Consider the following 27,083-nt stretch of genomic DNA (forward strand, 5'->3'; position numbering starts at 1 on the left):
ATTGTTTCACTGCAGAAAATCATTAATATGGTCTCTCCTTTCAATCATCATTTCTCATCTAATCTGATCATGGATTAGAAAAGCAACTGCTATCACTTAATAATGGAAAGGCATCAGGACTAGATGAGATACCTGTAAAATTCTACAAGATTATGTGAATGAACTTGTTCCCCTTCTAGCAGCACTTTATCGTAGTACGCTGGAGCAACAAAGGGTATCTAGTGACTGAAAAAAATTGCAGGTCATTTCCATTTTTAAGAAAGGTCACAGGACAGATGCACACAATTATAGGCCTATATCGTTGATGTCAGTCTGTTTTAGAATTATACATGTTTTATGCTCAAGAAAATGGGTCATTTTTTGTAAACCGAAAAACTCCTCTATAAAAATAAAAATCAACACGGAGACCACAAATGAAGATCTTGCGAAACTCTGCAGCACTCTGTTCCCCCACAAGATCCATAGCAAGATCCAGTGCTGAGGGTGATGCCATGTTCCTTGACTTCAGAAAGTCATCTGACATTGTCCCACACTGCTGTCTAGTGAAAAAACTATGAGTTTACTGAATATCGGACCAGATTTGCAATTGGATTCAGGACTTCCTTGCAGAAAGAACTCAACACATCACTCTTAATAGAACAAAACTGACAGATGTAAAGGCAATTTCTTGAGTATCCCATTCAAGCGTGATAGGGCCGTTCCGTTACGGTTTACAGTATACATAAATGATCAACTAAAAAGTGTCAGAAGCTCTCTAAGACTATTCACAGATGGTGTGGTTGTCTATAAGAAAGTAGCACTGCCAGAAGACAGTATCAATTAGCAAAATGACCTACAGGTGATTGATGAATAGCGCAGTCCCAGCAGTTGACCATGAATGTAAGTAAATGTAACATATTGCCTATACACAGGAAAGAAATCCACTACTTTGCAACTACTCCACTGATGACAAATTGCTCAAAAAAGTATATACCATAAAATACCTCGGAGTAAGTATCCAGAGCGACTTTAAGTGGAATCACCACATAAAACAAACAGCAGGAAAAGCAGGTGCCAGACAAAGATTCATAGGAAGAATCTTTAAGAAATGTACGTCAAGCTCGAAAGAAGTTGTTTACCAGATATTTGTTCGATCGATTCTTAAGTACTGTCCATCAATCTGGGACTGTTACTAAGTAGAATTGACAGAAGAGATAGAGAAGATCCAATGAAGAGCAGTGGGTTTTGTCATGGAATTATTTAGTGAGAGTGAGTGTGAGTGTGTTAAGAGATACTCAACAAACATCAGTGGCAGAAGCTACAAGACAGACGTTGTGCACCACTGAGAGTTTTACTATTGAAATTTTGAGAGAGTACTTTCCAGGAACAGCCGAACAACATATTATTTCCTCCCACATACATCTCTCGAAAAGACCAAGATGAATAAATTCCAGAAATTGGAAATAACACAGAGGCATACTGACAATCATTCTTTCCACATGCCATTCACAAGTGGAATAAAGAAAGGGAGATCAGTTAGCAGCAACAGAAGTATCCTCCACCACACGCTGTCGGGTGGCATATGGAGTATTGATGTAGGTGTAGAAGATGGCATTACATTATTCTGAAACTGGTTGTAAATAATCAAACAGTACTGCCTCAGGAACTGTTGCAGTTTCTTCATCTTGTGAAAATGTTTAGCTCATTGCTGAGTTCAGTTGAAAGGTTGTTAATGACTCTGGCCACAACTATTGTATAGCCGTTCTTCACATCAATTTGTGTGCAAGTGAACATTGTTTTTATTGTCAGTTGTCATCACTGCACAAGTCAGCTACATTTCATTCAATATGATGAGCATCATGAAGAATCCAAGTGTTGCTCGAAATCAGTAGCAAATTACTGAACAAAAAAAGGGCATTGTCATACATGTAAAAATTTTGGCAGTGAATATGCATATGGACTGCATGATACATTTCTTTTAAGTAACTTCATTGTAACATGGAATCTTAATTTGGCAGGGGAACAAAAAGTATACAAAAATTATAAATATAAAAAAAAAGTTAATGGACTGGTGGAGGGGATCATGAGGTGGGGGAGGGCTCCAATACGGATCTGGCCTAAGACACTGCTATCTGTAAATCTGTCCCTGCCAGCAGGGCACAAGTTTTCATGGAAATTCACAGTGCGGAATGGCAGTAGACTGCAGTGTACTCTCTCGAAATGTAAACGAAGAAGAAAAAACAAGAGTACCATTTTCCGGGAATCTCCTGTCACCCACTTCACTGGTAGACACTCACCACCAAAAGAACTTTTTTCCATTTTTCTATGCGAGTTATTTATAATTTAATCTGCCATTTTGTAATATTTACACAGAATCTATCTTCCTTATTGTCTATCAAACTGAAGAAAGAGTATTCGCTTTTGAAAACCTGACTTTTGTTGCTTTCTCTCTATGATGTTATAATGCCAATATAATTTTGTTACAATGCCAATATTAATATAGTTATATTGTGCAGTTATGACACTTATGGTTAAAACAGCACGAGTTTTCAGCTCTGATCTTAATTTCCTAATTCTAATTATTTATGAATTAACATGTTGATTTTTGTCTATATTTTTTCCCTCTTTCTAGCATACAAAAATATCTCTATTTAAGCTCACGCGGATATGTTTACTTTCAATTACTACTTACAGTATTTAACTGGAACATACTGCTTTAATTTTGCTGGCCTCAATGGCTTGGAGACATTGCCTATTTTGATATGAGCCACATCTGGAAAAAAAGTGAATTTCATGAAAACTCTGCATGTTATAGTTATCATTAAAAATTAAAAATATTAATAAAGTTACATAACTGTCTTGAATATCACGCACAAAGCCATAGTTAAAATTCAGAATATGCAAAAATGATAATGAAAGTTATAATAATTTGTTCAGCAAATGTGGACGTGCTGAACACGTTTACTATGTGATGAAAGACATTTATTTGGAGCTGTACATTTCAATTAGTGACACATTTTGCAACAGCTTTCTTTTATCAGTTATTAAAAATCTGAAATCAAAATTAAGCAGTCAGGCAAGAATGAAAAATTGTATTACTGAACGAAAAGCTTTCATTTCTTTATACAATAAATGCTCCAAAACTCAATATTTTGATAGTCTTGATTTTCACATCCTTATAGCGGAGCAATGAAGGGCAATCAGAAGAGTATGGCAGACTGAACAGAGCGGCATGTAGGATAAACTAATGCTCCCGCATGTACACCATTATAGGGACATTGGAAGCAGAGTAACATAGAGAGAATGATTAGCATATGTGGTGTTGTTGATGATGATGATGATGATGATGGTGGTGGTGGTGGTGGTGGTGGTGGTGGTGACAATGATAGTGTTCTGCCCATAAAGCACGTGGTTAAAAGTGCACCTTCGGTCTTTACTGTTCTTGTGTTGTTTGCCAATTGGATAATAGTATACAGTAGAATCACTGAATCTCACAATTTCTTTCAGCATAAGATACAAATCGATTACATTTGTTTTTCATGTGGAGAGCAGAAAGAAAACTGAGTGTGCTTCAGAGAGACCAGTAACACAGTCAAGGCCTTGGTTTGGTTGGAATGTGATAGTTTGCCTGTGAGTTAGTTAAACCCAAAAAATCTCAATACAGAAATGCAATTGCTATAGTAGACTGACATGTAGTGAAGCCCAAGATACACATTCATGATTGCAGTGTCCACCCCTGGTAGCTGAGTGGTCAGCGCAACAGAATGTCATACCTACCGGCCCGGGTTTGATTCCCAGCTGGGTCGGAGATTTCCTCCACTCAAGGACTGGGTGTTGTGTTGTCCTTATCATCATCATTTCATCCCCATCGACACGTAAGTCGCCGAAGTGGCATCAACTCGAAAGACTTGCACCAGGCGAATGGTCTAACCACCGGGGCGGCCCTAGCCACACAGTATTTCCATTGCAGTAACCTACTTGTATGTCCTGTTTCCAATTTTGGTGAAAATTCTAACCTAATATAACAAAACATCAGCTAACTTTATTTAAGAACAACAGGAGATCAAGAACGAGCATTCTAACTGGCTACCAACAACTGACTCATGATTCATCATATCCAGTTCCTATATTCATCATGCAGGTTGTTATCAACATCATCATGCAGTGCAATAAATGTGGACACTAGAAATGCACTTTTACCAAGCAGGTCCTCCCATTTTCCACCATCAATGTCTCCTCATCCAATATCCCAGCAAAATTCATTTCCTCCTCTTAACTGTTTGCATCTGTATTTTCTCATCCACCTTCATTTTTTAAGTCATTTCATTTTTTATTTTATCTATCCATTTGACAACTTCTATTCTTCTCAAACTCCACATCTCAAAAGCCTTTTAAGCATTTCTCCTCCATCCATCAGTGTACATGATTCAGCACCATACAGGGCAACACTCTATACAGAACACTTCATTAATCTTTCCCTGAACTGTTTATTTAATGGAGCACAAAAATAAACTCCACCTATAAAACACTACTTTTGCAATAGCTACCCTTATTTTTGTTTCTTGATGTCATGTGATCTCACTGCTTACTTTGCATTCTAGATATCTGAAGTTATCAACTTGTTCTAATAACTCATCACAATTTTTCACTCTACATCTTATTTGGCTGCCTCCTGAAAACCGTTGGCTAGGTCTTTTCACTTTTATTTTCATTCCATATTCCTCAGAGATGGCATTCAGTTCTTTTATTATATTCTTAGTTGCCTTTTCATTTCCACTTATCAATAAAATGTCATTAGCAAATCTTATAGATGTAATTAACATTTCCTCTATTGTCACGCCATTCTTTTGTTGGAAGCAGTTTTTAACTAAATCATTTAAAAGGATATGTGAAAAGCAACAAACAGCTTCATCTAACCTATCTCCCAATTCTAATTTCTTCTGTCACCACATCTCCCATCCTGGGTAACATGAGAGAAGCCTCCTTCTAGAGTGTACCACTACACTCAGGAAATCCCCTGGAGAACAGCTATAGCTGGCTAATTCTCTCCAACCAGAAGCATCACAGTTAGTACAGTGATTTGAAATGCCTTTCAACGATTCTAAAAGCTTTTATCAGAATCAGTTTCGGCCATCATTTCTGTGAACAGTGAAAGTATTTCATCTTGCAAAGAACAACTGCTACACAAGTTACATCAATCAAATAAATCAGACATACTCCATGTGTAAGAAAAGCATATAGACCGACATCCCAAAGTTCCACAAATGAAATTAGTTGCAGGAAGATGACATATGCAGCACTGAGGGGAATAGAACTGACATCATGGTCGAGTTCACGGACATGCTGACTTCAGTGTATAAGCCTCCAAAACAGAATTTCAGCTCTAAATTGCCAGGAAACGTTGTTAAACAAAAAGCACTCTTCATCATTGGTGACTTTGACAGTAACCAACATGTGGGGTTATGCAAAGGAGGATTAACATGGTGAAGCTGTCCTGAAATGGGTAGAATCCAGCTGACTGCCACTTATTCACAACAAGCTTCTGATGTTCAACAGCAGAAGGAGGCACTGCAGAAACAGTCTTGACCTCCTTTTCGTGAGTGAGAAGGCAGCTTAGCATTGTTTCAGATCAGTCTGTCCAATTCCAAACTCACAGCACTGACTAATAATGTTCCAAATACTACCAGCTATCCAACCACAAAAAGCACAGTTTAGGAGGTGACATAATTTTCGGAAGGCTAAGTGAGACAGGTTTGATTGGCTGTTGATAATGATCAGTCCAGTCCCAGAAGAATATGATCGCTTCACAAACACCATTGGGGCTTGCATTAGACCATCCATTATGGGAGGATGTTGTTCTAACTACATAAAAGGGCCTGCTCCGACACAACTGCACTCTTGGACCAATATTACACTCTTTTCAAATGGAACTCCTTTGGAGCAGAAGCTCTTGCAGATGCATATTTCTTCATTTCATCAATATCCAATGCAAAAGAGAATCTGTCAGGTTAATGGAAGAAATAGGTATGGATCAAAGCAGCTACAATACGTGTAAGAATTCTCAACTGCCTAGCCAGAGACCCCACAGCAACAACAAAACATACTCATGGAAAATCAGATCAAACTGCACATCAGCTGCTAAAAAATGGAAGGCCTCTCGATAAACGCAACACAAACATCAAAAACAGCAGAACAGAATGAGGCCACACATGAGAAAAATGAAATATTGAAGTTATTCAGTATGACAGACCATATTAGGCAATCAATAAGTGCAAAATGTGCAAGGCTGCCATATGGCTGGATAAGATAAAAAAATTGTGGACCCATGGCCAAAAACGTTTTCACACTTTAGTGAATAACTGCTTGATGTTCTGCAAAATGCCAAAGATCTGGATCTGGAGGAATTTCCGGGTCACAGCTATTTTAAAACATGGCAAAGAACCATATGTTCTTAACAGCAATAGGCCAGATTTATTGCTATATCATCTTTATAAAATTCTTGAAAGGACGATATTCAGCCTCACAGAAGTGATGGAGACTCTGCAAATCCCGCAATACGCCAGCTTCATAATTGGTAAATGTTGCATACTGCAGGTACTGAAACTAACACAACACAGTGAAGATGCGTTGGTCGCTTCTCAGTTTTGGTTATTGATAACTTGATACCAGTGTCTGATTTTAATGTGTACAGCACTGAAGATGATCACAATTGATTGTGATTGCTTCTCAGTTTTGGTTATTGATAACTTGATACCAGTGTCTGAGTTTAATGTGTACAGCACCGAAGATGATCACTATGTGATCGAAAATCGATTCTGCTATCAATAAAACATCAATATTATGACCAACGCTGACCTTCCTTTTAATTTAACATATATGGTCGTTGTGCACACAGCACTCCATGGAGTCGCCAATCAACAGCGAAGATGGATTTGTGGAAAGAAGAAGTGCTGGGCCTCTGTTAAATTTATCAACTGCTTATAATGCAGTCAACCACCAATTACTATTTTGGAAAGTGTACGCACCAAGCAAAGATTATAACACGAGACAAATGACTGGAACTTTTCACCAAAATAAAAGATTCTTTATCAATTTTCAGTGGCAAAGAAGCTGGTGGAGAACACAAAAGAATGGCTTCCTGGCTCTATTGTTTTTCAGTACTTATTTATACCAATGACCAGCCACTCCCAGAAGGCACTCAAAGTTTTATACATACAGATGACTGTGCCACTGCAGCCTCTGCAAACAAGTTTGAGACCAATGGAAAGAAACTATCAGAAGCCCTTGAACAACTGGCTGTCTAACACAAGAAAAACAACCTCAAACCTAACCCCTCAAAGATCCAAACCCATGTTTTTCACCTAAGGAACAGACAGCCATCAATAACACTATAAGTAGCAGAGACGGAATACTTCTACGGCATTGTGCTACCACAAAACACTTGGGTGTGATAATAAATAAAGCAATCACTTACAGGAAACATTGTATGAACACAGTGCATAAAGTAGTTGCTAGAATCAACAACATGCACAAACTAGCAGGCACTACACGGTTTTTTTTTTTTTTTTTTTTTTTTTTTTTTTGCAATTTTCCTTTAGTATTATCAAGATAATAGAAGAGACCAAATGTTGCACATTAATTGGCATGAATACAGCACATAATATTTTAACATAATTTCAAACGTGTTAGAATAACTATACATTATGGTTTGGGAGGGGAGGATGCACATTTTTAAAAATAATTTATAACAAAAGAGAATAGAAGAATTCTACTTACAACTCTTTGTCCACTTGGCAAACAGGTAAATTTAGTGCGGACGTCAATGCGAGATGATTTTAATAGTTTCCACAATGAAACATTGTCTCAAAATATGGTAGAAAACTCAAAGAGATTCTGGTCGTATGTAAAGTAGATCAGTGGCAAAAAAGTCAATACTGTCACTGCGCGATAGCGATGGAAATGTTACCGATGATGGTGCCACTAAAGCAGAGTTACTAAATACAGTTTTCTGTAATTCCTTCACGAAAGAAGATGAAGTAAATATTCCAGAATTCGAAATCAGAATAGATGTTAGCATGAGTGACATAAAAATAGATATCTTAGGTGTTGCGAAACAGCTCAAGTCACTTAAGAAAGGCAAGTCTTCCAGTCCAGGTCGTATACCAATCAGGTTCCTTTCAGAGTGTGCAGATACAATAGTGCCTTATAGTGCCTTTCTTAGCAATCATATACAACTGCTCACTTGACGAAAGGTCTGTTCCTAAAGACTGGAAAGTAGCACAGGTCACACCAATATTCAAGAAAGGAAATAGGAGTAACCCATTGAATTACAGACCCATATCACTGACCTCAATTTGCAGTAGGATTTTGGAGCATATATTGTACCCTAACATTATGAATCATCTTGAAGTAAATGACTGATATGTCACCAACACAGATTCAGAAAATATCATTCTTGTGCAACGCAGCTAGCTCTTTATTCCCATGAAGTAATGAGTGCTGTTGCCAAGGGATCTCAGATAGAGTCCATATTCCTAGATTTCCGGAAGGCTTTTGATACCATTCCTCACAAGCGACTATTAATCAAATTGCGTGCATATGGAGTATCGTCTTAGTTGTGTGACTGGATTCGTGATTTCCTCTCACAGAGGTCACAGTTCGTAGTGATAGACGGTAAATCTTCGAATAGGATAGAAGTGATATCTGGCATTCCACAAGGTACTGTCATAGGCCCTCTGCTGTTACTCATTTACATAAATGATCTCAGTGATAATCTGAGCAGCCCCCTTAGATTGTTTGCAGATGATGCTGTAATTTACCGTCTAGTGAAATCATCAGACGATCAATTCCAATTACAAAATGATCTAGAGAGAATTTCTGTATTGTGCAAAAAGTGGCAATTGGCACTAAACAAAGAAAAGTGTGAGGTCATCCACATGGGTACTAAAAGAAATCCGATAAATTTTGGGTATGTGATAAATTGCACAAATCTAAGGGTTGTCAATTCGACTAAATACCTAGGAATTACAATTACGAGCAACTTAAATTGGAAAGACCACATACATAGTATTGTGGGGAAGGGGGAAAAAAGACTGTGCTTTGTTGGCAGAACACTTAGAAGATGCGACAATCCCACTAAAGAGACAGGCTACATTACACCTGTCTGTCCTTTGCTGGAATATTGCTGCACAGTGTGGGATCCTTATCAGGTGGGATTGATAGACGACATCGAAAAAGTGCAAAGAAGGGCAGCTCGTTTTGTGTTATCGTGCAATAGGGGTGAGGGTGTCACTGATATGATACGCGAGTTGGGGTGGCAGTCACTGAACCAAAGGCAGTTTTCTTTGCGGCGAGATCTATTTACAAAATTTCAATCACCAACTTTCTCTTCCGAATGTGAAAATATTTTGTTGACACCCACCTACGTAAGGAGAAATGATCATCATAATAAAGTAAGAGAAATCAGAGCTCGAACGGAAAGATTTAGGTGTTCCTTTTTCCCACGCACCATTTGAGAGTGGAATGGTAGAGAAGTAGTATGAAAGTGTTTTGATGAACCCTTTACCAGGTATTTAAGTGTGAATTGCAGAGTAACCATGTAGATGTAGATGTATACCTCCATTCGGAACCGAGAAAACACATGCTACTCTACTAAACTCCACTGCAGAATCGTAAATTGTATAATTTGTAATTCTGGACAACACTAAAATAGAACACTACATTATACAGCGTTACACTAAACTACACTACACTACTGTACTTGGTACCACAACCAAGCTACATTTCTCATTTGTCTCAATAGTTAGCCCCCAACACACTAAAGCACAACTCAGGTTTCACAGGGGATGTACTACTGTGCCACCCAGGGGGTAGAAATTGGAAGATGGCTGTTAGGGTCTCAGGGAATCCTTTTTGGTCCTCCCTGAGGCTTATCTCCTCACTACTTACAGAAGGCGGCTGTACGTGGATGATCTGCCATGGTGGGTCTCGTTGTCATGATGTATGGCCTCTTCCTAGTTGTCTCTCAGCAATGAAGGCTTGCAGTTCATAAGCTGATATTTCAACTATCAGTGAGTTCAGCTTATGCCACAGTTCCTCATTCCTTATTATGTTACAGACTGCTGTGTTACCAAAGACATTCCTATCCTGGTCTGTTGGTCTGTAACATCTTGTCTACTGGGACAGCCTCAGATGATGTGTCTGAGGTGTGACTGTTTCACATTTACAACTGTCTGTGGTGCGTTCTTATATTTCCAGTAAGGAGCTCAGACAGGGACCAAACCCCGACAGCTAGAGTATTGGTCAGAAGGAAATAACTGGTAAGTTCTCCTCCCTGTCTCTACCCACTCCCAGATTCCTTGACATTCTTTATCAATACTTGCCATTATCTCCTTACTCAATGTGGCTCTTGTTCTCAGTATTTCCTTTTGCCTTTTCATACTCACCTCTTTTGAGCCAATACTGTGCACGCCGCCGGCCAGGGTGGCCGAGCGGTTCTAGCCACTACAGTCCGGAACCGCACAACCGCTACGGTCGCAGGTTGGAATCTTGCCTCAGGCATGGATGTGTGTGATGTTCTTAGGTTAGTTAGGTTTAAGTAGTTCTAAGTTCTAGGGGACTGACGACCTCAGAAGTTAAGTCCCATAGTGCTCAGAGCCATTTGAACCATTTTGAACTGTGCACACCTCTCTTATGGCTTACGTGCCTGTCAGGCATTGGAGTAAACTTCTCTGTGCTTGCCATAGAGTCCATGCTGTCCTTATCTCCATGAGCCCAAACACTCGACCTGCAGCCCAAAATAATAATTAAGGTTGTATCGTAGCACATTCTTATTGCAGCTGAAAACTTCCATGGCCAGGTAGTATAACAGAAGAGTTTTTCCTGTACTTTGCCTAGAGCATTTACCAAATAAATTGTCTGTAAGATTTTGGTTCTCTTAATGCTTTCTCTTCCTCTTTTTTTAGTACAATGATATGCAGATTTTCCAGGTCCTGATCCCTGTAAGAAACATATGTTTAATAACTCTGTTATATATGGTACAACTAGGTCTAATATCCGGTGCAACACTTCTGCCATAATGTGTCAGGCCCTGGTGCTTTCTTCTTCTTTAACTTCATCACTGCCAGCCTCACTTCCTCCTGGGTAAGGAATCACAACACTACTATTCACATGCTGCTCTAGTAATTCAGAGCGAAGATGCTGATGGTACTCCGTGTCTTCCATTGTTGTATCACCTGGCAACATAGTTCTGAGTAGGTACTGAACTAACGTCTCCCATTCTGTTGGCATACGATCATCTCAGGCTTGATGATGTAGTGGGTGATTGAACCTTTTTTACCATTTGATGCTGGTTGTATGCCTCCCATTTTTCTGCTCGTGGTATAATAGTTTTGTCCGACTACATGGGGTGCACAACCTAGGACAGCAAGGACGACAGCTTTAGCCTTGCACTACTAAGCTGCATACACATATCCTGTGTGGTATAACTCCAATCATGCCAAACAAGTGGACATACTACTCAATGAGTCATGTTGCATCATCGTAGGCTGTTTTAGACCAACACCAACTGACAAGCATACTGCATTGCCGGTATCACTCCCACTAATGTCAGATGTGAAGAAGGAAAAAACTAAATCATTTACACTTATGGTCCACTCTCTTTTCTGATACCATTATAGGCTTAAATTGATGAGTTTCCTGCACACACAGAAAATCTCAGCAATACATCACAAGAAGCCAGAGTAGAAATGTGGCCAGAAAAAAATGCAAGAATGGTCAGTATCAAGGGAAGAACTTTGCCCAGGACATATAAATGAGTGGGCTTGTGAAGAGCTTTGAAAAGACTGCAAGAAACAAACGTAAACCACTGCTATTGTGGCCATGAGCAGACTTTTACCCACCTTATGCAGTGCGAACTATGTCCAAGCATCTTCACTGTTGAGGAGCTTGTGAAGGTTACCTCCAACTGCGCTAGATGTGTCCAGCTTTCGGTTAAAAATGTCTTAGCCCTATACAATATTATATGTTACATGTACATTGGTACACAATTTTAAGTTTTACAAATTTTATCTTTATGAATTTCATCCGCTATTTGTCGTTATATGCAGTTTTTGATGCTTGCGGCATGATTAAAAAATCTCTTACAGCATTACTTACTTTTACTTGCATCATATATAGATTGCTTATTAGCCTCCTTTCTTTTCAGTTGACTCCAATTTGCTTCAGGAAAACCAAAAGTTTAGTCCGCCAAATTCTCACAATGGTTTTTCCACGTCAACAAAAGCTGTACAGATTCCCTGACCTTTTTCTACGTATTTTGCCCCAATTATTTGTAACAATGTAATTGGATAGCTCATAATTTTGCACCTTCTGAAGTTGAACTGTTCTACAACCAGTTGTTCCTCAACTTTAGATTGCAAATATTTATTCAATATTCTTAGACAAATTTTTGTCAAATGAGTTAGTCAACTTTTTGTAATATATTCCATACATTTAGTGACATTAGTTTTCTTTGGTATTGGCACCATCACCATTTCTGTGACACTATCTGGTCACTCGCCTTTCTCAAACATGTCGCTGCACAAATGCAGTCTTTTCACCTTTCGTTGGCTTAAAGTTATGGCGAGTTCAATCAGAATCTCATCTCTGCCAGTTGCTTTTTCATTATTATTCCCTTAAAGACCATCTCTACGTCTTCCATAATTGCTGGAGATTTTTTATCTCCATGCATAAAGTATCTGGACGACCTTTTGCCTCATAATTCTTCCAGTAACATCATCTTTTATCAACAACATAGTGTATGCCTTCCCCTTTCTTTTTCCAGAGTCAAAGTTATTTATTCCCCATACATCAAATCATATTTCCCCTTCCTTTGTAGTTCATCAAATCCCTGTTGAAGCCATTCCCCCCTACCTTTATCATTTTATCTTTGAAGCTGATGACTTAGAACCTTAAATCTTTTTCTACCTACCTCTAAGGCAGAATTTTTATATTTTTTCTTTCTTCCATCTTCTTGCATGTTTTCTTTACCTGTGGTTTCTTAAAATTATTCTTCTCTTTAAGACAAATTGTTTCAGAATAATCCAATAGTTGTTACTGTTGTCTGGCAAATAGTATGTAAGCGTTCTTTTCACTACGATTTTTTTCAAATATATACTTACTTCTTCCTTTTTAAATATCTCCACATTAATTTTCCCTTCTCTATCAGAATGTTATATGAGAAAGGTTGTGTGAACTGGGTTTTGTTTTGGAAATGCATGCTGGTTGGCATGGTGGAGGTGATTCTGTTAAAGATACCTCGTTATGTTTCAGCTCAGAATACATTCAAAGATTCTACGACAGGTGGATGTTAACGACACTGGATGTTAGTTTCACAGATCACTTCTTGTAACCAGTGTAACCTGTGCTTTCTTCCAACCACTGAGCACAGCTTTTCATTTGAGTGATTTACAGTATAGTATGAAACTTCGTGGCAGATGAAAACTGAGACTCAGACCTGGGAACTTTACTTTTTGCAGGCAAGTCCTGAGCTATTCAAACACACATAGTACAGTATGGTTAATGAGGAGCTAAATGAGCCACAACTTCTACACAGAATTTAATAGGCATTCCATTAGGTTGGAGCTTCCTTCAATTACACAAATTCAGCTGTTTCTCAATGCTGTTGACTCTAATACCTGTATCACACAGCTCCGTAGTGGTGGAGGAAGGAACTGGGCCTTTACTACTGAATCTTCCTTTGTACAAGAATATTTGAAAACAGAATTAAACTTTTCCATTTTTGCTTTCCTACCTTCAATTTCAGTTCCCACAGCATCCACAAGTCTCTGTACACTAATTTTGGTGTCACAGATGCCATTACACATAAACACAATTTCTTTATGTTTTGTGAGAGGTCTTTCAATAAGATTTTGCTACAGTAGTCATTGAATGTTTCATATATTGTGCTTCTGAGAATTAAATGCAATTCGTTTAGCATCTCTCTATTTACACATGCTGAGCAGTAGTCGCTGAGTCTTTAGAAGTTTTTTTTTTATGAGATTGTGTACCGCAGAGTATCCCTCACATCATGAACTGATCTACCACATCTATATCTATTCATTGCTTGGTCAACTATTCTCCTGAAATTGAACAACTGTTACCTACATGCTACTGCTCAGAACTAAATGTTTCAATTTCTATATGAGATACTACAATGCTGCCTCTTCATCTAATTTACTAAACATGTCAATCTTCCTACTTCTTCCAATTGCCTTTCTGTTGTGACAGTGCCACGACATTTAACAGTGCCGCCATGACAGTACGTGCAAACGGTGATAGAGGCGCTCCGCAACTCGGCTGAGCGCGGGAGTGCCGCCTAGCTATGAACGGCGCCGGCCGCATATCACGGCACGGGAGTCGAATAAGAGATACTGAGTTGTTATCATGTAACGAGCTACTGTTTCTAAGTGAGTGTGTTTGAATATCCATGCAATTATTGGTGATTAAAGGTTATAATACTTTTTGGCGACGAGGATGGGATATTTTCACTGCGTTGTGGATTTGTGTTCGTGACGGGGCAGACATGGAACAGTTTATGCAAGCGCTCATTGAACAACAAACACAGCTGACAGCTGCTATTCAGGCACAACAAACACAGCTGACGGCTGCTATTCAGCCGTTGTCGACGTCGCTTACTCATCGTCTGTCTTTCTCTTCTCTGCCTCTATTCCCTCCTTACGACGAGGCCGCTGAAGATTTGGAGGATTATGAGAAGCGTTTGCTGCAACACTTCTTGGCTTTCGGCGTTGTCGACGCTCCTATGTGTAAGTCGTTACTTCTATTTTGGATTTCCCCATGAATCTATCAGCTGCTATCTCAGTTAGCCCCTCTGCGGGAACCTGCCTCTCTGTCCTTCCAAGAAATGTGTGACTTATTGTCTAACCATTACCGAAAAAACACCCACGTTGTTGCCGCCCGCGTGGCATTCTACCGGTGTCGTAAACAGCCCCATCAATCTTACCGGGCTTGGGCGGCGGACCTACACGGTCTGAGTAGGAAATGTCAGTTTGTCACGGACACTCATCATGAGTCTTATGCTGATTCAATGGTTAGGGATGCTATTCTACGGCTTGCTCCTGATAAAGAAGTTCGGCAACGTGCCCTACAACTGCCAAACCCATCGTTGTCAGAAGTTCTAAGCATCGCTCAATCCTTTGAAGTGTCTCACGCTGCTGGCACGCAAATAGTCGCGTGGTGTGATGTAGGCGCTGTACAGTCAACTTTCGACACGAACCATTTGCCTGTTTCACAGGAGAACGAAGATGTGGCGGCAGTTCACTCGCGTAAACAACGTCGCGTTGGGCCGCAACGTTCGCAGCGAAAACAGCAACCACAGAAGCAGGTTCGTTCCGCACCTCCTTCTTGTCCACGTTGTTTCGTACAGCATGACAGGGCCGTGTGTCCAAAACGTTGGGCCACGTGTAATTCATGTAGGAAAAAAGGCCACATTGCTTCTGTGTGTCAGTCCCCTAAAGTTCCTGTCGACGAGGACGAGGCATCGGACATGGATGTTAACTGTGTGCTTTCTCAAACAAATAAGTTGTTTGTTACTGTTCGTGTTCTGGATAAAGACATTCGCATGCAAGTGGACACTGGCTCTGCAGTAACTCTCATTAATTCTCGCACATATTTGGAGTTGGGCTCCCCTCGCTTGTCTCAAGTTACGCGAAATCTGCGAACTTATAATAAACAGAAAATTCCTATCATTGGCCAGTTTGATGCTTCCACTGCTTACAAGTCTGTTGTTAGGCCCCTCACGTTTTATGTGGTGGATCATGCGGGCACTGAAAACCTGTTCGGTTATGATGCTTTCCAGTTGTTCAGGTTCTCCATTGATGATGATGTGCACCTCATATCTGAGGATATTCCGTATCAACAGCTGGATGGATTGTGTTCTGAATTTTCGTCTGAGTTCTCTGCTGGTCTGGGTCGTGCCAAGGATTTTGAAGCCCACATTACTCTTAAACCTACAGCTCGCCCTACGTTTTTCCGGGCACGCCCTATTCCGGTGGCATTGCGTGCACCTGTCAAGGCTGAGATAGACAGGTTAACAGCATCAGGGATTCTCCTTCCTGTTACCTCCAGCGAATGGGCATCGCCAATCGTGGTGGTTTCTAAACCAAATGGGAGTCTGCGATTGTGTGGTGATTTTAAAGCCACTGTCAACGCTCAGAGCCTCATTGACACTTATCCTCTTCCCCGTCCTGAGGAGTTATTTACCAAGCTCGCTGGGGGCCAGTTCTTTTCCAAACGTGACTTATCGGAGGCGTACCATCAGTTGCCGTTGGATGCTTCTTCCAAGGAATTTCTCGTCATCAACACTCCTTGTGGGTTGTATCAGTACCAGCGGTTACCATTTGGCACCGCTAGTGCGCCGGCCATTTTTCAGCGGTTTTTGGAACAGCTCACGGCTTCCGTTCCCGGCTGCATAAACTATCTGGATGGCATTGTTGTCACGGGGGCCTCCACTGAGGAGCACCTTCACAATTTGCGTTCACTGTTTCGGGTTTTGCATTCGGCTGGGTTGAGGTGCAATCTGGACAAGTCACAATTCTTCCAAACCTCCATTGTGTATCTTGGTTTTCACTTGTCCCGTGACGGTATACGTCCTCTATGTCAGCACGATGCGGCCATTAACGCTCTAACCCGGCCGTCTACGGTCAAAGAACTTCAGGTGTTTCTAGGCAAGATTGCTTATTATCACAAATTCATTCCATCCGTGGCGGCGGTAGCTCATCCTCTGCATCAGCTGTTACGTAAAAACGTCCCTTTCTGTTGGTCTGACGAGTGTGAGCAGGCTTTTGTCCGCCGAAGGCTCATTTGCAGTCGGCGCCTTGTCTTGCCACATTCCGTCCGGATCAGCACTTGGTTCTTGCGACTGACGCGTCACAGTATGGCCTAGGGGCTGTTCTCGCCCATCGGTATGAGGATGGGTCGGAACAACCCATCGCCTATGCTTCCAAGACCCTCAACGATGCGCAACGGCGTTACTCTCAAATCGAAAAGGAGGCGCTCGCTATCATTTATGCTCTAAAAAAGTTCAGCGTTTTTTTGTATGGTTCTAAGTTTCACCTCATCACCGACCACAAGCCGCTGGTCTCTCTGTTCAGCCCATCGGCGTCGCTTGCGGATAAGGCAGCTCACCGCCTGCAACGTTGTGCCTTATACTTGTCTTGTTTTCACTATGAGATTCACTATCGCCCGACGGCCCAGCACGCCAACGCTGACACATTGTCGCGATTGCCGATGGGCCCCGACCCGGTTTTCGATCGTGATGAACTGCTCTGTTTCCACATTGATGAGGAAGAACGTCGTGCGGTCGAGGGTTTTCCACTTACAGGTTCGCAGGTCGCGTCGGCTACTGCGCGGGACCTGGTCCTGCTTCAGGTGATCGGTTTTGTTCAACGGGGTTGGCCGGACAGGACCAAGGGCCGGGCATCGGATCCCCTTCGCAACTACCATGCCTTGCGCCTTCGTCTGTCTGTTCATGATGGTGTTGTTCTTCTGGCCACGGATGGCGCATCTCCACGGGTCGTGGTGCCAGCCTCTCTTCGCAAAGATGTTCTCAAACTGTTGCATGAAGGCCATTGGGGTATTTCTCGGACTAAGTCCCTGGCCCGCAGGCACGTTTATTGGCCCGGTATTGATTTGGACATCGCCCACATGGTTGCTGGGTGTGGTCAGTGTGCTCAACAACTGGCTGCACCTCGTAGAATGCCCTCTCCGTGGCCTGATCCGACGCAGCCATGGGAACGGGTGCACGCTGACTTTGCCGGCCCCTTCCTCGGTACTTATTGGCTACTGTTGATTGACACCATCTCGAAGTTTCCGTTTGTTGTTCGATGTCCGTAGCCCACCACTGCGGCGACGACGCTGGCTTTGTCCAAAATCTTTGCGCTAGAAGGTCTTCCATCCACGATCGTCACGGACAATGGCCCTCAATTCTCTTCACAGGCCTTCCGTGATTTTTGTACTGGACAAGGGATTCATCATGTTACAGCACCGCCCTTCCATCCGCAATCGAATGGGGAGGTCGGGCGCCTTGTCCGCACTTTCAAAAGCCAGATGAAAAAATTCCTTAGTGATTTTTCCACAGATGACGCTCTGCTGCAATTTCTGAGTTCTTATCGCTTCACGCCTCTGGGTGATCGCAGCCCTGCTGAACTCTTACATGGCCGCCAACCGCGCACTCTACTGCACATGGTTCACCCTGTCAGGCCTTGTGCTGTCCCCCCTAGTGCGGGAAAATACTCGGTGGGCACCGACGTGTGGGCACGAGGGTATGGATCTCGCCCTAAATGGATTCCAGGGTTGGTCAAGGCTCTTCGCGGCCACCGGCTTTATGAAATTCGTACGGACGACGGCATGGTTGTTCACCATTACGACCAGATGCGCCCACGAGTGGTGGCCACGCCGGTGCCACCACCCCTTCCTTCGCCTCCACCAGCCCGAGAAGCCAGTCCTGTCACTGCTGCCGATCTACCGTACGTGTTGATGCAGCCGACGTCGCTACCACTCCCGAGTACGCCGGAACCGGCCCCAGTCGCGACGCCGCCTTCTCCAGGACCCACCTCGCTGGAGCACACCCCCAGGTCCACGGCACCTATGAATGCTCCGGAGTTTTCAGCCATCATCTCGTCCAGGAGGCACGTTCCACGCACGAGCTTCCGTCCTGGACATTTTTGACCATACTCTACTGTCTCTGCGCGGGATCTTCTCAGGACCTCACAAGAGGCCATGGATGTCTCCGCACTGTCCATGTCTCCAAGGAAGTGAGTGTTTTTTTTTTTCAAGGGGGGAAAAGTGTTGTGACAGTGCCACGACATTTAACAGTGCCGCACGACAGTACGCGCAAACGGCGATAGAGGCGCTCCGCAACTCGGCTGAGCGCGGGAGCGCCAGCTAGCTACGAACGGCGCTGGCCGCATGTCACGGCACGGGAGTCGAATAAGAGATACTGAGTTGTTATCATGTAATGAGCTACTGTTTCTAAGTGAGTGTGTTTGAATATCCACGCAATTATTGGTGATTAAAGGTTATAATACTTTCATACTTTGCTAATCGTCATTATGAAAATTGCCTTCTAGACACTGTAACCAGTTTCAGTGTGGATATCCTCAAAGGCAGGCCTATTTGTTTCCATCATATCTAATATATTTCCATAATGGAATAATTTCATTCCATATCAAATCACCCAATAAAAAATAAATTTTACACCCACCTCCTTAGATTTTCATGAAATTTGGCTCAAATGGTTCTAATACCATCCTCACAACACCTGCAAATTTTTTTTGCTGTATCTCTTATAGGTTTTTTGTTTATAAATTTTTAAAGTTTTTATGTTTTGCGTTTTCCGAACCTTTGGAAATGGTAAATTTAATTTGTATTCAAAACTTTAAAACTGCTTATCTTAAAAACTCTTTTAGATAACATCATGAATTTTTGCAGCAAGTTTATTTATTATACATATTTGAAGATAAAAATGATACTATTAAAATATATTAATATTTTCTATGAAAAAAAAATATATGTATGTATTTTTTTTTCTTTATTTAACGGATGTTTTGTTTTATAAGAATTGCAATATCTACAGTCTCAGACCTGATAGAATGCTCAAATTTGTTTTAATTTACTCTTAAACATATAGGCTACTTGATAAAACAAAAACAATGATGGCTTTTTAACATGTTTATTAATTATAGTAGATTACATTAGAATTATGTACAAAGATAGTGTTCTTACAACACTTCAAACTATCCGTGCTACGTATTTTTCAGAGAAGGCATTTAATACTATTTTGCAGTATCTATCTTAATGCCTTATTATTACTGAAGTGAATAATTGGATGAATGAAAGTTTCCTCTAATGATGACAGTATGACTGGGGAACAAATGCAGTAGCAATTTGAGGTTTTCTCTATAGTTTCCAGTTACAACTGGAAGATGAGATTGGTAGTCAAAAGAGAACTCAATTACAAGTTTATGCCCAGCCTTGCAGTCTTTCTCACATGATCTAGCATGCAGCTTCAATTTTTCTCTCTGTGGATTTGAATTTCTTGTCCACTGCAATAAACGCAACAGTAAATACACCACCTCCGTTTCCCAGTAGCCTATCCAGTTGATATGTACATATGATTTATTCAAAAAATCTCACTGGTGTCGATTTCAGGTTTTAGCCAGCCTTCTGTACAAAGTATTGTGTAAGCACCATTACTTTAGAGTGCCCCAAACCCTGGAATTTTGTTGTGAATGCTGTGGCAGCTAATTACTAGTATTTTAATAGTCTCATCTGTTGGGGGGGGGGGGGGGGGCATTGCTTTGGATCTTACACTAATATCCTGTGGTCTCCTACAGCTCTCATTATCTGGGTGGGATGGAGAATCCCCTAATAAAAAAATAAAAATAAAAAAAGCACCACTGAATGATTTAGGAGGACAGTACAGTTTTCAGACATATGGCTCCCGTACCAACTGTCAAAACAAGATGAAACTACTTATGGTATGAACAGATGCTTTTAAGCATTCTTCATCCCTGCAGTCCATATCCGAACAGAATAGAAGGAGCAGTATAATGGAAAGAACCTTTTTCTATGTCCTACACTGTGGTTTGCTCAGAATAGATGGAGATGTGGATGTAAAAATCTTTCCCCATCCTAACTGATCAAACTGAATTACTCATTGCATAACAAATGGTATAAAATTTGCACTCCGTCTTCAGGCCACAAGCGGCCCACTGGGACCACCCGACCGCCGTATCATCCTCAGTTGAGGATGCGGATAGGAGGGGCGTGTGGTCAGCACACCACTCTCCCGGTCGTTACGATGGTTTTCTTTGACCGGAGCTGCTACTATTCGGTCGAGTAGCTCCTCAATTGGCATCACGAGGCTGAGTGCACCCCGAAAAATGGCAACAGCGCATGGTGACTGGATGGTCACCCATCCAAGTGCCGACCACGCCCGACAGCGCTTAACTTCGGTGATCTCATGGGAACCGGTGTATCCACTGCGGCAAGGCCATTGCCTCAATGGTATAAAATTGATGTCAAAAAATTCAAAACCTTATATATCCATTATGCAATGAATAACGACTACTCTACCATTTATATCTAGTTGAGAACCAAACTGTAGCATCTTCATTCAGGTGATTGCATCATTTAGATAAAAAACTGCATTAAAATTGTTGTCATGTGATGAAATTTTATACACACTGCTGGCCATTGATACTGAAACACTAGGAAGGATAGATAATGAAATTCTAGTTATCACATGTAAACAGTGTAGTACAAAGATTACACGATTTAAATTTGTATGTGATATGGGGGTATAAACTGTGCAAAATTTAGAACACAGAGCTGTCACCTCTGGCAGCAATAATGGCTGTAACCTGGCTGGGCAATGAGCTCATCTGAGCTTAAGAAATACTGTCCTGGACCAAGACTTCAACTCAAGTCCTTTGCCTTTCATGGCCAGTGAAGTGTTCTACCAAAGTGCAGCTCACAACCTGTCCTCGCAGATTTGCTGCCACCAATAGCAAATAAGTTTGGAAGGTAGGAGACAGGGTATTGACAGAAGTAAAGCTGTGAGGATGGGCCATGAGTTGTGCTTGGGTAGCTCAGTTGGTAGACCACTAGCCCACTGAAGGTAAAGGTCCCAAACTCAAGTCTCGGCCTGGAAACAGTTTTAAACTGTGAGGATGTTCCATATCAGTGTGCACTCTGCTGAAGAGTGAAAAATTCCTTCTGAGCTTGGATAGCACATACAGGTACATCATAGTGACTGGCAGCCTGCCAGTCTCTCAGAATGCCATGACCACGTGTTTCTCAATGGGTGACAGATCTCGATAATGTCCTGACCAGGGTAACAGCCTAACACTGTTGTTATCAGGCACCATGCGCCTATGTGTTATCTTGTTGAAGAGTAATATCAGTGAGATGTCAAAGACAGGGCACTGACACTAGCCTTAACACATCACAATATAACAACTTCTGTCCACATTACCAGCTGTGTGAACCAAAGGTGATGTGTTGTGTAGCAACCCATACGATTAAACCAGGTGCTGGCCCAGATGATTGTGACAAATGCAATCGAGCAATGTTCCTTCTCCTTGGAGCTTCCACATACAGATATGTCCATTGTGCTACTGTACACAGAACCAACACTTGTCTAAAACGACAACATGATGGTAACCCTACGTCCAGAGTTCTAGTTGTGTGTCCCATTATCTGCTCACCTTCATCAGATGTCTTGTCCAGAGAAGCCCCAACAATGATCACCGTGTTGACAGCTCATGGACTCCAGACATCATCACAGTGTCTTTGTCAATACTTGTCGCCTTACAAAGAATCCCATTTCCTGATCCCAGGCATAGGTGATAGGCTTTGCGATACTGAATGGCTGAGCAAATGCATCTTTCCTTTCAGGTGGAAGTCCTGAAGGGCCATTGAGATCCTACATGGCATTGAGTATGCCCTTCATCCCCCCCCCCTCCCTCCCCTCTCCCTGAACCCATGAATATGTTATTTGCATGACAATGGTGGCGGGATTTCAACCAATGCAAGCACCAATATCATGTAACAATAACCTGCAGTCTCCATAGGCCATGATCCCACACTGCCAAATGCCAAGAGACACTGTTGGATGTTTCTACTTCTTACACAGGGCACAACATTATCTTCTCACAAATAAATGTGATTCCTGATTGAGAAACCTAGTGCTCAATCTTTCCTAGCATACATAACGTAGATTCCATTATACCTACCTGTTTTGTGCAGTTGCACTAAAACGTTACCCTCTTTCATACAGTAGACATCATGACAATTTGATATTTGTGCAAGCCACCTTCATTGTCTTTCACTTTCAATGGCCACCAGTAAATTTAAAATCTAAACCTTTCTCAGCTAGAAACATGAAGTTAAATGCAGGAATTTTTCGGGGCTTCAAATATGATCATAATTAAATTATGAATATTCTGAATAGCCATTAAATCTACCACATAAATGCCACTGTTCTCTCATGAAAATACAAAGAAGAAAATTACACTGTCACTGTTCTCTTGTGAAAATACAAATGAGAAAATTACACTGTTACTGCTTTTGATTCAAAGTTATGGGCTGCTACAAGCAAATGTGAGCTCATTTTATGTATGAGGGAGTGCAGAAAAGTAATGTTTTATTCTGTTCTCAATATCGGTTGAGGTATTAAATGGTTAGCACCTATCTCAGTCAACTTCCTGCTTCGATGACACAAGTGGCAACACTCTGCTGCTAGAGACCTCCGAACTGTAGCATGTAACATGGCAGTGTGTAGCATAACTATGTTGGTGTTTTAGAAACAGTGTGCTAGAGGCAAGTTTCTAACCATAGAAAAGATGCCTCCAATTGAAATCTATAGAAGAATGAAAGCTATGTATGGAGATGAAGCTAGGTCCCACAGGAGCACTGCAACATCTGAAACAATCCGAAGTATTGGGTTCACTGTCTCTATCATCCTCGAATCCCAACTTGGCCTCATCCTATTTTAAGATGTTTCCCAAAGTATAAAGAACAACTTCGAGGACTTCACTTTGGCAGGGAAGAAATAGTGCAAGCAAAGGTGATGATGTGGCTCCATCAACAAAGTCAAACATGCTACTGTGGCGGTATCAACTAATCGAACTCTCATTGGAAGACACGTGTGCGTCACCAGAGTGACTAAGTTGAGAAATAAATATGTAGACATGAAGATTAGAGATGTAGACTGTTAATAAAGTTTGCTTCATTTTAAGAGTTGTAAGAGTTTACATAAAATATTCGGAGGCATCCATTACTTTTCAGCCCACCCTTGTACTTCCATCTAAAAATTCTTGGAGCTATCTGTGACAGACATTAAACAATTTCTTCAGTAGATTTATAAACAAAAAAACAGGAACAAAAGCACTTGAAGAATTCTGACATTTGCTGGATTGTAAAGAATGGCACAAATATATAAGAATGAATGGAATAAGGAAAACAGATGAATAAGGTAACAAGTTTCTGTCACATATCAAACACATGCCACAGTTCTTTTTCAAAATTCCATTTTACTGACAAGCTATTGCAAAAAAATGTAGACTTGTATGCTGATAGCCATACTGAACAGTGAGGAAAATTTATATAAATGCAATGAAGAGTGTGTTACATAATTTGTCTTGATCATATTCATATTCATCATTCTTGGACCTAATGTCTGAAGTAGACTACCACACCTCAATGAAAAATACTGTTTGGACAAATAAATTATAGATTCCGTGGCAGCACATTTCAAAACTGATCATTGCACTGATTATAGCACTATCTGTAACAGCCTAATCCAACTTTAGTTAACTAGAACATTCCACAGTCAGTATCAACACACAAATGCTAAGACTCAATTAATGTGACTGTTCAGTAATGATCTTAAAAGTTTGAAAAGTGTTTATGAGGCTGACAGATCAAATGGACGTACTGCAAATTTGGTGCAGCTCTGCTAATTGTTCATTTCACTTGTACCTCTACAACAAAGCCATTAGGGTGAATAAACGAGCAGAATAGTACAGACATGACTTCATCCTCATGAGACGGTTCATAAAGAGAATTGGTCAGAGGTATGAATTTACTGCACAATTTGCGAGGAATCGGACTTAACTTCCAATTCCATTTTATAAACTATATGATCCACATGTAACAATACTCACCACTTGATGAATTTCTACGAAGGTTGCTAGCGCTAACATTGTTTGGATGAGGCGGGCTTAGGATTCGACATAACACTCCAATTCTTCTTTGTGCGGGAGAAGATGCGAAAATGCGTGTACTCCTACCCATTTCTTTCAATGTTGGTCCTAATTTACATCTGTTCCAAGTGGCATACCTTAAAATACTCATGTGTCCCTGTAATTCATTTAAGTGTCATTAACATTTCTCAAATGTATCAACTCGGTCAGCTATAAAACAAATCTGAAGCTGATGCCATATAAATTACATAGTTTGCAGCAGTACAGAACCAACATTAAATGAGCCTTGAAAAGGTACTTCAGTAATTTTCAACTAACCTTAGTTTGGTGTCGGGATTTTGTTTGTGTATCTATGGATATGAAATGACAATTTCACTTATTGAATAGACCTACATTCCTTCGAAATACAATAATTAATCAGAACATCGCAGCTAATGCTGTCGACCTACATCAGTCGCATATTACAACTACCGGCACTCATTTCATAATGTTGGACAGAAGGGTTAAAGGTCAATTTTGGTTACTCTCGGAAACACTGCGCTGTCACGTTCAAAACTGACAGCTAGACACGAAAAAGATACTTCATCAGGACTTTTTACTTCGAAATAGCCTCGCTCAAAAAACAAACTCGTTTCACCCTTCCGCTTCTTTGTTGCCAGCTTAACATCACGAACTCAATGTCTAAAAGACGCGCTAAATAATGAGGAACGAAATGCAGCAACATTTGCTGCTTGCGAAAACATAACAGGCATTTTATTTCTATTACATAAGTCATATGATTGCGGAGTCTGATATTGTATTTAAACACTTTCTCTGCTACTACAATAAAAAATTTCATTCTGTCTTTCATTTATGTCATTGACGGCAGAGACACTATCTCCTCTATATTACGAAATTTTTGCCACGTGATATTTCTCTTATTCTAATTCTGGCTACTATGTATTTAAAGTTCTCTTCGCCGTTTCTGTCGAAGCATAGACAGCGAACTTACATGTGGATCTGAACTTAAAATTGAATGCTGGGAACGTAGTGGTAATTTGCCATCAACTAACAGCAATTTTCTTTTTGAGATTTCATTACTTTATTCCAATTTTCTGACTTCGTGTTCAATAACGCAAAAAAATATTTCGTCAATTGGTCGATGTTTCTGCTCATTTGGGATGCGTGGGTAATCATTGATTAAGCGTTTCAACAGCACTCGCGAATATAGCAAGTGAAAGGTCCCTTTCACATTGGTGGCAGGTGCAAACTTGCCATATATGTACTGTTCATATGGCGCTACTTATTTTTCCATAATTCAGAAGCTTTAATGGTCAAGATCGATTCATAAATGATGGAACGGAACGCCGAAAACAGTTAGTAGAACCTCTGGTTCTGTCCAGAGACTTACTCCAGGGAGCAATCCTTATTACTTTATTACTAGATCTGTGTCGTTTACCAACCATGACTGGACAGACTGCGTCAAGATTAATTACATATATACATTTAAAAAATATTCACAAAATTAAGACATGTATACTTAATAGAAACAATATTTGTTTGTCCATTCACTTTGGTCACTGTTAAAGAATTCACCAATGGAGTACAATGGGCGTTCTTTCAGATCCTGTGCTTCTCTCCTTCTGAATGTTCCTAGCGGCATGGGTTGCACTTCTTGAGGCAGTGAGTTGAACACCTTTAGGGCAACCACTGGAAAGCTGTCTTGCGTTCCCGTCAGTCGACACCTGGGTATTTCGATGCTCCTCTTGTTACGGGTATTGTGATTGTGTATATCTTGCCTCATGCTGAAGACTCCTTGGTTTTCTTTCACGCTGACGAGACATAAAAACACATACTGGCTGAAGTCTGTCATAATTCCTAACTGCATGAATATAGGCCTGCAGTGCTCCTGTCTTTTGCTTGATGTGATTATTCTGAGAGCTTTTTTCTGTAGAATTAGCACATCCTTACAACCTGCAGAATGTCCCCATAACATAGGCCATTATTTATGTGGCTATGGAATAGGGCATAATATACTGTTATGAGATATTGGTCACTTAATACACCTTTCAGCCTCCTCAGAAGCTCTATTACATGGGAGAGCTTGGAACACACATACGCTCTGTGTTCGTTCATTATTAGTTTCCTGTCTATTATGAAGCCCAACAGTTTGACAGCCTCTATATTCTCATGGCATCCGATGTTGTTAAGGGTGCATATCAGATGTTGAGTTTTTTTTTCTTCATTCATTTTCATTTTATTTTTGATGAACCATTCTTTAATGTTTTGGAAGAGTACATCTGTTTCTTGTAGTGATTCTGCAGCAGTTCTTCCTTTGGCAAAAAGGGTGGTGTCATC

At 40.9% G+C, this 27,083-nt stretch overlaps 1 protein-coding gene and 1 pseudogene across 1 annotated transcript in view; both read right to left on the bottom strand.

Annotated features, from left to right (window-relative positions):
* The window catches only part of LOC124621879 (von Willebrand factor A domain-containing protein 8), a 264,064-nt gene extending 238,514 nt beyond the window's left edge, over window positions 1-25,550 (bottom strand). The window contains exons 1-3 of the mRNA XM_047147344.1: window positions 25,065-25,550; window positions 24,708-24,903; window positions 2,672-2,752 (exon numbers count right to left, since the gene is read on the bottom strand). Coding sequence (XP_047003300.1) covers window positions 2,672-2,752; window positions 24,708-24,897 — 271 coding nt within the window. The 5' untranslated portion in view covers window positions 24,898-24,903; window positions 25,065-25,550. The remainder of the gene's footprint in view (window positions 1-2,671; window positions 2,753-24,707; window positions 24,904-25,064) is intronic.
* On the bottom strand, window positions 20,923-21,039 carry LOC124623318 (annotated as a pseudogene).
* Window positions 25,551-27,083: the final 1,533 nt, after the last annotated feature.

Source organism: Schistocerca americana, chromosome 7 (assembly GCF_021461395.2).
Source record: "Schistocerca americana isolate TAMUIC-IGC-003095 chromosome 7, iqSchAmer2.1, whole genome shotgun sequence".
In the NCBI taxonomy this organism is placed as follows: Eukaryota; Metazoa; Arthropoda; class Insecta; order Orthoptera; family Acrididae; genus Schistocerca; species Schistocerca americana.